Source organism: Anopheles gambiae, chromosome 2, assembly GCF_943734735.2.
Source record: "Anopheles gambiae chromosome 2, idAnoGambNW_F1_1, whole genome shotgun sequence".
Taxonomy (NCBI): Eukaryota; Metazoa; Arthropoda; class Insecta; order Diptera; family Culicidae; genus Anopheles; species Anopheles gambiae.
Window position 1 is genome coordinate 75208061 of NC_064601.1, and position 15791 is coordinate 75223851.

Below are 15791 nucleotides of genomic sequence, written 5' to 3' on the forward strand. Positions count from 1 at the left end.
TTTTAGTAGCAAAACGCTCGAAAGGGCTTTCTCAATGCAAAGGGATAGCTTCTCTAACCATTTCAGAGCTGGTGGGGAAGTCACTCATTCACCATGTGATAGCCGAGTGCAATGAGTTACGGTAGGGGTAGAAAAATGAGTATTACAAATGAGAGTTAGTAGATGACAGACGACGACGCTTGCGCCAAATGTATACACTGTACGGACTGTTCCGAAAGCCGGACATCCTTTTTTTAGGAGTGCTCCCAGTGGTTTTTGTAAATGCTTTTGAATGGTACTATTTGCACTCACTTGGTCGTCTGAGAACATCAACCGATGCCGGCAGTTTGTAAATGATGACGTCACTTAGATTTAAGAATGGAATGAAACAGGTTAACATTTCTACACATATTTTTAAATTATTTTTATTAATATCGTATTTTTGGAACAATTTTGAACCAATTGATACGATATTGAAAGAAAAAAAACATTTTGAACATTATAATAAAAAACCCACTCGTATTATTGGTTTATTGGATGTTGATGCACTCAGAGACTAAAATATGTTCCATTTTCAATGCTGTCCAGCTTATTGATATGAATATATTTTTATCAACAAAAAATTACAACAAGTACTACAAATTTCAAGATAACCGTACATAGGGACCGAGTGAAAGTGCGTTCAATGAGCAATTTGTACTCACAACTACCGTTGAAGGGTTGCTCACTTTTGTTTCCATCAGTAGCGTTCGTTTGGTGTGTGGCTGAGATATACTGAGCTCCTGGGGACACTAAAACAGAACTCACGGCGAGCATCCTCGGCGTTGCTCGTTGTTGTTGTCGTCGTCGTCGTCGCGTTCGCTGTCGTGACTGTCGGGACTGGTATGCCGTAGCAGAGGTTCCTAGATCCGGTTGGGACTGTTTTGACTTCAGAGAAAGAAACGTGGAACAAGGATACGGGTGTGTTATCGTCATCGTCGTTGTCGTTGTCGTCGTGCTCGTCGTCGTTGTTGTCGTCGTCGTATTTAGTTGTTCAAATCATAAGTTTGTTGTTTGTTCCCCGGTCTTGTGTGAATACTACTACTACCATTACTATTACTACTACTCTTACTACACTATCCGCTAAGGAGCCGCGTGTGCCGCAAGCTAAGTAAGTTGGTAGAAATCGCTCGCAAGTCGTAGTGTCCGTGAGAGAACGAGCAAAACGCCAGGAATACTTTCGATCAGCGACCAGCGAATTTAAGAACGGTTCCGTCGAGCAAAGCACCTAAAAGTCCCGGCAAAAACCATCGTCTACCGGTATAGAGCGGGAAAGCTTGCCACTGGAAAATCGTGCCTCCCAGTACCAACGCAGCCCATTGGCTTGAGCCAAAATCGTGGTAGTAATTGTAGCATACACATTCACACACTAAGACCGGACAAGAAAGGAGCAGACTGGTTTTGGTGTCTTGAAAACAAAACTCTGATTGTGACGTGGAACGAGGAGACGCGCTCGTAGATGCGGTTTTGTCAACGTTGGAAAAGATGCAGAGGAGCGGTGAAGTATGCTGATAGCGGTTCGTGATTTAAATACACCCGCCAAAGAAAGCAGTGAACAGAAGTGCCCAACCGAAACGTTAACGTAAAACGAATATCAACAAACCAATAAGCAAGGAGCATGCACGCAGATGCGAAATGTAAAAACAAATAAGATAGAAAACCAACTATCATCACCGACAGCGAGCAAGCAGGTGAAGCTGTAAACACATGTATAAAGTATCAACAATCGTGGAAGTAGGACGATAGAAAGTCAACCCACAAACAAGCACACATACTCAAAACAAACACTGAGCTCTGAATCAATCGAAAAATCATTACAGGGATTATATAGGTTACGAAAAGTGTACGTTAGTCACGCATTTCTGTATGTATGTGTGTATGTAATGCTGGCAATTTAGAAGACGATGATGGTAACATTTGCTTGAGCCTTTTCCTCGAAATTAGCAACTCCTTTAACAAACCTCCCATCCACAGCCTAAAAAGGACAAGCACACGAGAAGGCAACTAGAAGAAGCCTAGCTCAAGAAGCGAAAATCGATAAAAAAGCTCCTCGCGGAACAAAAGGAACAACAACAGCTGAAAAGCAAAACGACGCTGTTGAACAAAACAATCCATCTAAAAGTGGGCGCAACGTAACAACTGTGTGGAATAGAATTTCGCCAGAAAACGACAACCCTGTCCTTTTAGTCTGCGCGACGCGTAAAGTTAAAGAGCGCACGAGGTTGTATTAAAGCTCACAGCTACGGGCGACGGATCAGCACGGATGCGGACAGTCAGCCGCCGATTGATGCCAGTGTCAGCTGGAGTGCGTGATAGCGTTGCATCCGAGTGAAGGGAAAACCGGTCAACGTGAGCTGGCTTTTCCATCTGAACTGGCCTGGGAAAACTGCGTGTGCGAGCGGGCGAGCGAGAGTGCAATTGTGTCAGGGCGAGAACGCACGAGTCGAGCAAGCGAGAGTACGAGCGAGAAAGAGAGAGAGAGAGAAAGAGAGTGAACGAGTAAACGGCCGCATGCATTGCCGTCAATAATCAACAATCAGTCAGTCACTCAGTCAGCCGCCAGTGGCAGCATAAACAGCATACACTTGCAGCAGGAGAAGTGGTAATATATTGACTGCATCCCTTCAGTGCCGTTCGCAATCGGTGCATCGTGGCAGTTGTGTTGCAAACGAGTTTCGTCGATCGGTGTTTTTTTGTTGTTTTCATCACTCGCGTGTACACTGACTTTAAGCAGCGTGTACTGTAACCGGCGCAAATGCGTGTGGATGCGTTTTTTAGTGGAACGAAGCGAAACAACTAAAGTTCTTCAGGTGTGCAGTCTAGGTGTGTTGCTTAAGTGAAAGTGAACAACGGTACAACGCGAACATAGCCGCTTTCCCCTTTCTTCCAAACTAGCCGCAGTGGTAGTGTGTTAGTGCTTTGTTTCGTCTTCGTTCCCAAGGTGCCATTCTCGTAGTCGAGCCCATGTCTCGGGACAAAAGTCGCTAGCAGACCGGCAAATCATCCCAGAAGCGAGGCGAAAGTATAATACAAAATTAGCATTAGCAAGAGCCTATTAGTCGAACGCATTAGCGCAATAGCGGGTTCGCTATCGGAAACACACAAAAGCAAACTAACGACCCCAACCAACCAAAACAAACAAACGCGAAACTGAGCAGGAGAACCGCAACCATCACATCAAAAAAGTGCCTAACTATTTCCGTTTTGCGTTTCGCTTAAATCTGTTGTTGTATCGGTCCACTCAGTCCCTGTCCCGAACACCCCGTCGATTTGCGTGGACCCGTCCGTAGAAAACACGCTTACCGTACCGGATCTGAACAGGCATGCTAGCGGAGCTGGGAAACAGCGTGTAGCTAAGGATTGTCAAGGATTGTTCGGATTCCCAGAAAACCAAAAAAGCCCCGTTGTACTTTAGGCCACCAGGTAATGGTTGTGTTACGTTTCGGGTAGCTGGTGAAAGGAGTGGAAAAACAAATCAAAACGCATTAAATTGAAAAGTGTGCGCCCAGTAGTGTGCTCCCTTGTGGTGGTAGTATGAACAAAACATAATACACACACATACGCGCGGATTAGTCGCAATGCTGCGAGTGTGCTAATACAAAAGTGATAAAACTATTACAAAAAAAGAAACACCCCCTCGCACCCTCCAAAAACAAAACAAAACAAAAATTCGTGTGCCGATTGTTATCATCGCAATTGTTATTTGAGCTAAAACCGTTTAGAAACTCGATGAAGAAATCGTAGCAGTATAGGGTAGGATTTGTGTAAGTGCAGTAGTGTTTCGCCTTTCCGAAGCCTTTGCCAACTGGAGGAGTGTTCCGTTCGTGCTGCTGTTACAAAGGTGTAGTTTTAACCGCGTTCACTTCAAGCAACGTGCGAGGAACGCGAATGCTGGCTGGTGTTTGATGTGAACATTGATTTTCCTCGTTTTCCCCGGCATTTGGTAGTGCGTTCGTGCACTTACCTGTCTACGCAATAGAACTGTGCCCATTATCGCGTCTGCTTCCAGCAATCGATTAAAGCGGATACAAAGTTAAAGGAGCTACGGCGAGTGCTGCGAAAAATCCCAACACGACTAACAAGCAATCAAAATCCTTGGAGCCCGGCTCTGGACCATGGTGTATTGAACAGAGCAGTGTGTGTGTGTGTGTGCTTCCGGACGATCGTGACTACTGCGTAACACGTTACTAACAAAAGGTTGAGGTTGAACAAAGTGATAGGAAATATTTGTGATATCAGTGTCTGTGTGTGTGTCTCGTGACTGTCGTACCAGCTTCCAACCAGATCGTCGAAAACTCTAAACCACTAGAGACAAAAAGAGGAGAGAGAAAAAGAGCAAACTCGGTAACCTTCTTCACATATCGGAATTTCACTTGCGAATGCTGATCTCGTCGGCATTTTCGTTTCGTAAAATTTAAATCAACCCTCCCAGGAGTGGGTTTTGCTGCGGACGTGACTAGTGCATGCTTCCACAAGGCAAAGCGGCATAACTTCCATCCCGCCCACCAAACCTTCCGCAACTCCACCCCCCGGGGGTTACATTACGTCCAACAGCCAACTCTGCCAGCTTCACTCGTGGTTCGGCCGATGGTTCTAATAATAGTTCCGCAATAACAATATCATCACTTTCGCCCATCATCTCCAGTGGCGGAGAGTTAGATTCTGCTCCGAAACTCGTGCGGGGTCTACCGATCCCTACGCCTACCCGCCAAAGCAAAAAGTCGAGTTTTAAAGTGCAAAGTGTGAAGAAAGCAAGGAACGTTCGTACGGTCGTCGTTGTCGTCGCGCGCGTATTCCGTTGTGATATTATTCGCTATCGGTTTGGTGATTGTGTGTACGAGCGTAGCGTGATTGTGTTCGTCGTCGCTGTTGTTGTCAGTGCCAGTCTCGAGTGCAGGTTTCGCGTATGTTCACGGTGTAAGTGCTCCGCGTTTGTCTGTGCATATTGTTTGATTTTTGGTGTTTGATCTGGTGTATCTGTGAGTGTGTCTGTGAGTGTTTCAGTGTGTGTGTGTGTATTTGTGCAACGTCGTACAGAGAAAGCCCTCACTCCCTCTGACCGCGGAGTGTTGTATCCGGCTTTTCTGCAGCTCTTCCCCCACATCCCGGTTGGGATTGTTTGATCTGAGATGCTGTGATCAGAGAAATATTATTCGCCGACCAACTTCAACAGTCCCACTCGTATCCGCCTTCCGGTGCAAACCGATCGGTTCCGTGTGAGCGTGTGATTTTCCGATATTCCCGTTGCAGTTTTTTGCCCGCGCCCTGCAAATCCAAGAGGGATCGCCGTGGTTGAGGTGTTAAGGCCGCGGGGTGACCGAGTGTTAAAGGCAGGTGGAAAACAACCAACGTGCGAAGTGATAGCGCCGCGAGCAAATATTGCCAAGTGTGGTGGAAAATATTGATGATATTTTCTGGGAATCATAAAAGTCATCTGCTGCTGCTGGTGGAGAGTGTGCGTGTGTGAGTGCAGCCGGTCGGTCGGTCTGTTTTTTCGCCATTGTTGCTTTCCGTGTTGTGTGGCATTTGGAAAGGTTTCGATTTCGTTTGTTCTCACGGGCAACAGTTCACGGCAGTACTCGGCCCTAACGCGCGTTTCGTGGCAGGGAAATAGATGCAACTGACGGAAAAAGCAAACCGGTGTGTGCGGGCGGCATAAACGCAAGGAAAATTCTCAGCCGAAAGTTTGTGTGCTTGTGCAAAGGAAAGAGTGCTGGGCTGTGTGTGTGTGAGGGCGGGAATCGCTTATTCTACCGGGAAATCGCATATCGTACTAGTGCTGTGAATAACCTGAAGCTAAGAGGCGAGCTTGAAGAGATCGTTTGCTCGAGCGCTGCAAATAGATATAAATCGGCGCCCAGTGTCGGGAAGGGCGTCACATTCACTCTGCGACAAATCGTCTCCAGTGCCGACTCTAGCATCACGTTATTGCGTTTCGACATCATCAACAGCACTCTGCATACATGTTAGGTAAGCGAAGCGAATCCACACCGGAAAGCCAAACGACATGCAATGCATGTACCTAGAGTACTCTAAACATTGATTTCCTCGAACAAGACGTCAATTGGCTTTAATTCTCGTTCGAATGTGTACCAAGTTGTACCCTTTAAATCGGTGAAAAAACCCCTGCTAAGTGATTTCTACCCAAGCGAAAGTGAACAGTCTAAATCACTTGCACTTCAATTGCTAAACCTCCTTCATGCTGCTTGAAGGAAGCGTTCCCGAGCTCGCCGAGTGGCTCGCCGTTTTACAGTTTTCCTTTTTGCCGCGTTATATCGCCCTTTAAATTATTGATAAATATAAAACCTAGAGCGCTTGGGACGATATTTCTTTTTTGCTCTCGCAAAACCACAACCGCATATATACACACACTAAACACATACACACACACATACAGAAACCCACACCCAGATTCGTTCCGTCGTACCGATCCACGATTGCCGTTTGCTTTTGCTCAGTGTAAGCAGACGGTCGGAGTGTGCTAAATTGTACGTACCCGTAAGGCGATTCCGAGACATGAAGGAGATGGATAGACGAGGGCTCGTTTGTGTTCACCCCTTCCAGACCTTCGGGCAGACATTTGAAATGCTTTTCCCTCGCTGCACGCGAGGAGAGGGGAAAAGGATCCGTTGGCTAAGCACGGTGCCGGAGGACCCAAACACACAGAAACACATATACATGCCCATATACCTACGTAGGCGTTCAGTCGCGCCCGCGACTTTGAACCGACGACACGAGAGTGAGAAAATGAGAGAAAATCCATCTCTACACTCTAATGTGTGCCTTTTTCCAGGACGTACCGTACGGTGTGCCGGGACTAACCTCGCTAAGCTAACGACCAACCATACACATACAGTCATCAAAACACTCCCCTCGCAGGGCAGATTCCCTCGGCGGCATGCTTCGCCAGGAAGGATTTGTACGTATATATGCGGTCATTAGTATATGCTCTCATTTTACGTATTCTCGGGCTTCTTTTTTGTGCCTTTCATTTGCGAGCTCATTTTTCTCGTTCCTTTTTTCGTCTCCTCATGACGTGTTACGGGCTATACCACGCAGCTTGAGTCCTCCGTCTTAGTCTATAACTCGGTAATGCATGATTTGCCATAGGCTTTCGGTTCGTTTCCTAGCAGCCTTTGCCTCAATTTAGGGCCTCGGGAACGGCCATGAGGCTTGAGAATTCTGTGCTCTCCGCCGCAACACCTTGTCTTGTGCCGCTGTGCACTGCCTTGCTGCACATCTTGGATGATCGTGTTTTATTCGTTCTAGCAGGTATCTGTCACCTTCCCAAGCCGTTGCTGGTAGCATTCGGCAGATAAACTAGACTAGAGCGACTAGAAACCAAGCCTCAGCGGTAGCGACTTGATGTTCTAGGAGTGGGCAGGAAAATTGGAGGAAGGAAGATAAAAAAATACAAAAAAAAACAAACAAACCAGAGCAGCTGATGAAGTTTTTCTTCATCTTGGTAGTGGCGTAGTTTTCGATAGTTTCCACCGATCTGTCCGTGGGATGTCCTCGGTATTGCACTCCTGGACAGTTGGAAAACCAGAAACGACAGGCAGCCATTTGCTAGCAGCATCGTTAGTGTACGTTTCATGCTTCTTTTTCGACGTTCTCTCAGTCTGATATCAAAGGAGGAAATGGAAAATGAGGTCAGTTTCAGCTTTAAGATTGCTACCGTACAGGGTGTAGCTTGAGAAAAAAGTAGCTTCAACGGGAAATGCACTAATTTGTTCAGTATTGAGATGTTCAGCACATTAAAGAATTCACGAAACATTTGTTGCAAGACATACCACAGAGAAGAATAAAAGAATTAATTGATAGTATTGGCAAGTATATCGCAATAATAAATCTCTTCTTATGTTCTTATAAATTATTTTTATTAATCACACTAATTTTATGAGTATTGATTCATCCGTGTAGCGGATTCAAACAAAATTATTCTTATTGATCATTTGAATAGATTGAATTCTACCCTGGAAATGTAGAATGATCGTAATCCTTATGTATCGTTTGTTCAACAAGGGAAAAACACTGTTATCCCAATTTAAAACCAATCCAGGCGTGTACAAAACTACCCCACCGCCTTAATATCCCAATAACCCGCTTTAAGCAGGTCCGTCTTGCTACAATTCAGAAATGGGCTTAAGTATTATCACACGATCCCGAAAGTATAAATCTCCAGCGTTTCGTTTTGGCCGCCGCAATCCACAAGACACAGAAGGCAAACAAACAAACAGCCGTACCAGGCGTTTGTCGAGACGTTCCGTATCGGCCACCACCATCGAGGATGCACTTGGTGCAAGGGTGCCAGTGCTTCGGCGAGCCTTGGCAGATAGGGCAAAGCTGACACAGCCCTACCGGTGCCCCTGTGGTGCTGTGTTCATACATAACCGAACGTACGTGGTGTTCGAGCTGACAATAGTTTGCATGCCAATGAACAAGCGATGTTATGATCAGGCCGCCAGTTGCAACAGTTGCACGGTGAATGGGTTGCCGGGCTCAACTGGTCGATGGTGCAAGGAGTCGGTCCCACAGGGTTCCACACCTGCTTGTGGAAAGCCTTGGGATCTTTGGGCAAAAGGCTAGCTAGTGTTGGCAGCGTTCGGCAAACGGAGCGCTCGCGTTCCGTCACTTGTGTGTTGTGATAAACTTATAAAGTCACGTTAGTAGGAATAACAAAAATCACGTGCGACTTCATTCATTGTTAACGTACCTCGTTCCTGTTGAAGAAGCGGAATGGAATATCTGCCTCTTTGCTTGATATGGGATGCAGAACCACTCACACGCTGCAAGATCTACGGTCAGTAATGGTTGAAGTTTCCAGCATACTAATGTAGAAATTTTTAAACATTGTCTTAGTTTAACATCATTAAAACTTAAAAACATATATTTAACCAACGTTTTTAGAACCCATGATCTAAAATTTCTTATACAGCTGAATTATATTTGATCAATTGCATTTCTACAATTATTGTCACATGTTTAATTTGAATATTATTTAGAAAAATATTCTATTATTTTGCACTTTTTTGTTCGTTATGCTTATGTAAATTATTATCAAGTAGCTTTGATTAACATGTAACAGATGTATATAAATGTTCAGCAGGACTAAAAAATCAAATGCTCTTTTGCATTGCCGGCAAAGTAACGTATACTCGTTAGATATTTTATGTTAAATAATTTTACTCTAATTTGAAATGGTTTCTAAACGATAAAATAATGATGAAAAACACAAAACAGATGGTGTTTTAATCCGCAACGTTGGAAGTTTGTGATTCCAAAGAAATTTCTCTTCAGCAAAAAAAAAAAAATACAAGGGATGAAAGAACTATACAAAAATCAATATTTCCTTTTTACATACGACAGACTCTCAACAACCCTTTTCAAAACTTTTTAAAGCTGGTCCAGTTGCTGATAAAAAGAACCCCGCTGCTCATACGACGGTTAGGCACTTCAAGCAACCTCGTTTGCTTGTTGAGGAGTTTCAATCTTGAGGAGATGTAAAAATTACTTGCCGAGCAGCGGAGAATAAATAACCGAGCATCCAAATAGGGTCGATGCTTTCATTGGAGCGAAGTAAAATTTAAGTGAAAATAAAACGATCCCAGAACGTACGAACGAACCCAGCCGGTTGGATTGCTTTGGTGAATTCCACTTTCTTTCAATACTGTACTGCCTCGGTTGTGCTCGGGACCGTTTTCAATCGAAAGAAATTTGAACAGATTTGCTTTCAATGCCGAAATACGGCTCGAAGCGAAGCGCTTGATGTGATAGGAATAGGAAGCGAAGAAAAATGATTATGTTACATCATAAATTTGGCTCCAATCAATATCGTGTACATATGTGAGAATGTTGTTTCCACTTGTCGGGAACCGTACCACGGGTCGGCATGCTGTTTGAGCGGCATGAGTGAATATCGATTGTATCACCACACCCAGTTTACCTTAGACGAGTTTTCGAGCGTATATTTTACGAGAAGGTTGCAGAATACCCTTGAAGGTCATGTGAGCAGCAATATAGTTGTCTTGAACGCATCTTAGGAAACGGAAACTCTTGCAGGCACATAATTTATCATCCAAGAAAATGTAGCAAAAACCTTTGTCGTGTATATCAAATAAAATGGAATTTTCAACGTGAAGTAAAATGAAATAAAGTTTGGTACAAAAAAATATATTTTGATTTGCTGCATAGCATTATTTCCTAAAAATTTGAACCTTTCATGAAGCGTGTCTATTTGCTAACCATTCGTTGCGGGGTGCCTCCTGAAATCATTCGTAAGAAAAATATTTATTTTTGTACACTTCTTTGCATTTCCCCAACTCGGTGTGTGATGTTGGGTGCGTTCCTGGATCTTGGAAAATGCTCAATTCGGAAAGACAATAAAGCAAAGAAACACTCGAATGTTCCAAATGAAACTGCTTGATTGGTTCGAGGCATCCAGCCCCTGTGCAGTGTTTGTACATCATGTATTTCCATAAGTACGACAACGTCAGCCAAGCAGAGTGGAGCGTAAAATTGGCTTGAGGTACAACACTGAAAGCAGCCACAGCCCGAGCCTGACATGGGCAAAAGCTTTTCTCGAGTATTTGCGTAAGAAAATGAAACGTCAATAAATAAACGCCCCTGCGCCTGGATGGTACGGTAGCTAAGGCGTACCGGGAAGGTTAAAGCCCTCACTAGCAACATTGGGAGCGGGCGGCTTAGAACAGCTAGTGTTTCGAATCTCGTTGTCTGAATAAATTTAACAAAACATTGACACCATCATTAAGACGAATGTTGGTGTACCACTGTACATTGGGTCGTACAGGGCTGGTGGTTACGGTCGCTTGTGGACCGGTTGACACGTAAAGCTCAACGAAAGCCTCAACGAAGCAACACTCTTGCATGCATCGCAGACGACTGTAGGTGGGCCATCGGTTGTTAAAGGCCCTGAGACCTAGTATTTTGGTTTGAAATCATGACTGCAAGGGCTTACCAGACTCATCCTTAAGGTGTGCTCGTCTTCGTTTGCAATTTTATTTGGTTTTGTCTCGTGTTGTATCCAATGATCGAGAGTGTCGTGAATCTATTAAAACCGTACAATTTTATACAATTGCTCAGGGAATCTTTGTAATCGTATCGTTTTGGTGGCTTAGCGAAACCCCGTACCGTGTTCATGTTGAGTCCTATAATAACCTGAACACATTTTTAATTTACAACATGTGACAGTCATTTATTAAATTACTTACATTGTATCTGCTTCAAGGTACAAGAATAGTGTTTGTTATTTATTTCCCCAATTTGCATTTAGTTGTCAATGCAAAACATCAAAAGCTACGGTACCAAATCAATAACCTTTTAAAAAATAATTACAATATAACAAAGCACGAATCAATTGTGAAAGTGTTTCCAGAAATCAATGATACAGGTTCAAGATATGTCTTTGGCTTAAATTTTATTGGTACTTTTTTGGTATATTGTGATGACATTTGATTCACTGTCCACTACCCCAGGCATTTACAAAGTTAGTCTCAATTAATAGATCACTAGGTTGAAATACGCCAATATTCTTTAAAAAATATTTTATATTTATTTTAAGCACATGTTATTAGTTGTGTAAATGGTAATAATAAACTCGTCATGAGTAAAAATAAAAAAATACTGTAAGCTACAACATCTAGGGCATTATTGTTTGTGACAGATAAATGACTGATTACACATAAATGACTGATTATCCAATGATATCGATCAGCAAAGAAAAGTCATATTTTACAGAATATACTTACCGAACATTTCTTTAATGTTTTTGATTGTTGGGAATCGATGGGTGCAGATTAAAAGGGTGCTCTGAATTTGATTTTGGTAATGGTACATTAAGGGTATTTTTGCAAGGCTGATAAACAAAATCCGTTTTCTATAACTCAGCAATTTTTATGTCTGATTCGTTTTAAGGAAAATGAATCTTTGATAAAAATATCTTAAATTAAATTTCCTTGGAACGTGTTGAAAAACCATGATCGTTGCATTCCGCTTCGTAAGTAAGCTCCCCAAAAAAACAGGAACAACTCAATTGACTGTAGCACGAACACTATAATCTCATTAAAAATATATTCGAGTCATTCCTACCAAATTGCAGGGATTTCAAGAGGTCCGGGAGAAAGGATTTGTATCCTATATCTTACTTGAACACTTGGTCTACTTACTTGGACACATTACTTGGAAGTCCAATACGTGTTCTGTATGAACGTGGACATTAGCCGTTTATTTTCATTGAAGATGTTTATCTATAGCAGCATATAACTTTATTGCGTCACATAAAACCAATATTGAAAAAATATGTTTAGATTGATGTTAATTTTACAGTATTTGAATGAAAATACTTATTAAAGGAATTACATTCTACGAAGAATGTATTATTCTTTAAGTTCCCAAACTATTATATCACAGTGTTGCAGCGCTGGATGAAAAATCCTACAGTTATTTTGAACGTTCTTGCTGAGCGTTTGAACGATTACTTTATCGGCTTTCAAACCTCCATTTCAATCATGCAATGGTCCCCTAACGATTTGAAAAATCGCACGATGTTAAAAAAGTATTCGTAGTCAACAAGTAAAATGCCTTCCAACAGCTTCTACTGCAGTTTTTTATTTTCTTTTTTTATCAGTTTTTATTTTATTATTTTTCATTAAACACCTATTCAATAAACATGTATCACATCGTTTCACATCCGCACTTTAGACACATAACATAATCATATAAGTATAAATAAATATGCATTGTACTCAATATATTTATTGTTATACTTGAGGTGTGCAACAACGTGATTGGCTTGATGTATATGAAGCGCAAACCGACGAAGGCACGAAACGAAAAGAACGAATATGAAACATTGTAAATTGAATTTCCAAACAGTTTAACTCAACCTTTATCCTTATAATATGTGTATCTAGGATTTTTTATTTTATTTTCGTTATTTTTATTGATATTATTATTTTTGTTTGAAAGTTAAATTGTTAGTAATGATACCTACATCATATCGGATTTTTATAAAACGCAGTAAAAATACATCTGTTTCTCTGAAAACCAAATAAAACTTCTAACTATGCAATTCTTAGAAAAAAAAATGCTAGTAATGTTAGCCTCATTGAAAGCCTAGCTGAATAACAATTCAAAATTCAGAAAGGAAAATCGATATAAGGTAAGAAACCAATGAGTCATCCAAGCGGTGGAAAAGAGTATCGGTCGATGCTACTGTGTTTGCCACTTTGTAAGCTGATTCGAACCGTAGAAGGAAATAAAATCAATTTTCCACCCGCACATTCACTCTGCCTTCTTTTGGATCTTTTGCCACCCAGTACTGGCACTGCTGTTTGTAAGTGTGGGACTAATTGGTTTGTTTTAGAGCACTCCCATTGAAATGACCTCCCGGCAACGGTTTGTAATAACAATAAATTACACAATTTATACAAGCATGCCGTTTGCCAGCTTCCGCCCTGGGTAAACTCCTGGCAAGGGACAACCTCCAGACCGACCGACGGACGGATCGGTCGTCAAAGTGCATTAGCGTTTCATTAGCGATTCATTTCGCCTATCTTGATTGAGTATTCTCGATAAATGTCGCCGGCAATCCTTTCACTCCCGAGCGGGTACCAATGAGATGGGATTGCTCACCAATCACGAACCGATGCAGTGTCGTGCGTCCCCTTCCGGCCTTCTCTTTGCACTTGGGAACGGTTGAGCCACCATGGAACGGATGGATGATTGCGCGAAGTAGGTTAACTCGTTATCGAGATTTCCGATCGATTTGTTCGCTCAAACTGATTAGAGGCCTTAAATTTGTTATCGACCGGCAATGGCTGGCTGGCAAAGAAAAGGTGCTAATTGAGAGGTTTTCGCTAGGTAAGCGCTTTCGGTGGGATATAAGTTTCGCCAGCAGCACGTTACGACGGCCCACGGTCGCTATAAGTGGTCGGTTTGTCGAAATCGAAAATGAAGCTGTTCGATACCAATCGCTGGGTGTGGCTTATTGATGGTTTTGTTAATGGAGTACCTCAATCGATACTTACTGGTTAGCTGAGTATTTTGGATGGATTTTTCGATAGAGGAACCGGTGCAATGTAAAGTAAAGTGTATCATGCGATAGTGACTTTTGACTTTTTTGAAAGCATAATTGATTGTGTATGTTAGGGTGCATTGCATATTTATTAACATATTGGTTTGAAATAACCGGTCATAGAGTTTGAGTTAAGGTGCATTGCATATTCATTAAAATATTGGTTTGAAATAACTGGTCTTAACATTTGAACAGTTTAATCCAGCTAGATGTTGTGTTTAAAATGGTAAACGGATTTCAAATTATTATCTCATTAGATTCGGTGCGTCAATCCAGTGTATTAGTTTACTATGAGGAATTAAATCCTTGTCTGGTTGTAGCATTGCCGTAGAAACCATTTAATCAATCAAATTTTTTTATGACCAATAAACGACGACTTTACGACCATATATTAAGCGCTTAAAATAGGACGAACAACCTGACCAACACAAGCATTAATCAAGCCATGAATACTTAAACGGAACTTGCTACCAAGCCTACGGCTGCTGTCATAGGGCTGTCCAATTTATAATTAATATCAGCTCAACTTTGATGAACATCCTTTCCTGGACGCCATCCCTCCCGTACCGAGGATGGACTAGCAAACAAATATTGATATTCATAAGTAAATCTTTGTTTACCATTGGTTGGGCTCTTCGAAGGAATGAAGCTTCTTTATTATGTAACATCTAACAGCCACGTGTGTAAGACGTACGTTCCACGTTGTAGAGTAGTTCGGAAGGAAAAGATGAAGATGATTAAGACATATCATCTAGTCAATCATTGGCATCAGCATCTTCAAAATAGCGTTAGGGTGGCTTTGTAATGGAGCCTCATTCTCATATTTAAATAGGATTTCTGTTTCAGAGAGGGAATAAAGTCTAAAGGTTATGCTCAATATTAAAGAATAGTTTGGTTTAGCATGGACGAACATTTTCCTCTTTCATGTACAAAATGAACAAACTTTATGTGGGTTGAAAAGGTGAAAGGTTTAAGAACCATTTATTGTAAAACTACACTCATCAAATGTAGATAATATTTCAGATAAAATTGACAGCACTCCTCTAGTAATGTTTTTTAACTAGAGTGGCATAATAAGAAGAATGTGGTAAAAACACGTCAATGTCCCAATCCAGAAAATTTCACCCGCTGACAGTTATGTTATGTGGAATTTTCATGATGAGTTTTAGGCAGGATTAATTAACTCATAGCTTGGCCTCCATCCACTGCAAGTGATCGATATCAATAGCGCAGTCAGCTTATATTTAACAAATTCTTCATCACACCTTGCCACAGGAAAGGCATACCAGCAGGACTGTACATTGGCTGGAAGGATTCTAGCAACGAGAGCAAACCCACGGGGTACCAGGGCGTGCTTTTGGGAGAGTGTACCGAGCCGTGGCTGTCCTCGGGGTGTAACCGGTTCATTCGTAGCTGTTGTCGTTACCAGGACACCCGGGTTGAGCCTTTAGCCGGTTGATGAGCTGCGACTTGCAGTAAAGAACGGCAGCGTGTGATTCAAGCAAGTCGAACGACATTGGATGAAGAAAATGAATTTGTCCTCTCCCTGCTACTCGGCTAGGTTTAGTTTCGAAGCGCACCACATTCACACATCATCATCATCATCATCATCATCATCATCATCATCATCATCGTCGTCGTCGTCGTCGTCGCTGGTTGCGCTGGTGTAGGAAAAAGC

General features: G+C 42.3%; 1 protein-coding gene across 14 annotated transcripts in view; it reads left to right on the plus strand.

Annotated features, from left to right (window-relative positions):
• Positions 1 to 892: 892 nt before the first annotated feature.
• The window catches only part of LOC1275761 (CUGBP Elav-like family member 4), a 320099-nt gene continuing 305200 nt past the window's right edge, over positions 893 to 15791 (plus strand). For 5 of the 14 annotated variants that reach the window (XM_061648899.1, XM_061648901.1, XM_061648909.1 and 2 more), the window contains exon 1: positions 896 to 5988. In XM_061648899.1, coding sequence (XP_061504883.1) covers positions 5982 to 5988 — 7 coding nt within the window. In that variant the 5' untranslated portion in view covers positions 896 to 5981. Of the gene's footprint in view, positions 5989 to 15791 lie in introns of all 14 variants that reach the window. The other 9 variants (XM_061648900.1, XM_061648908.1, XM_061648918.1 and 6 more) reach the window with 4 other exon arrangements.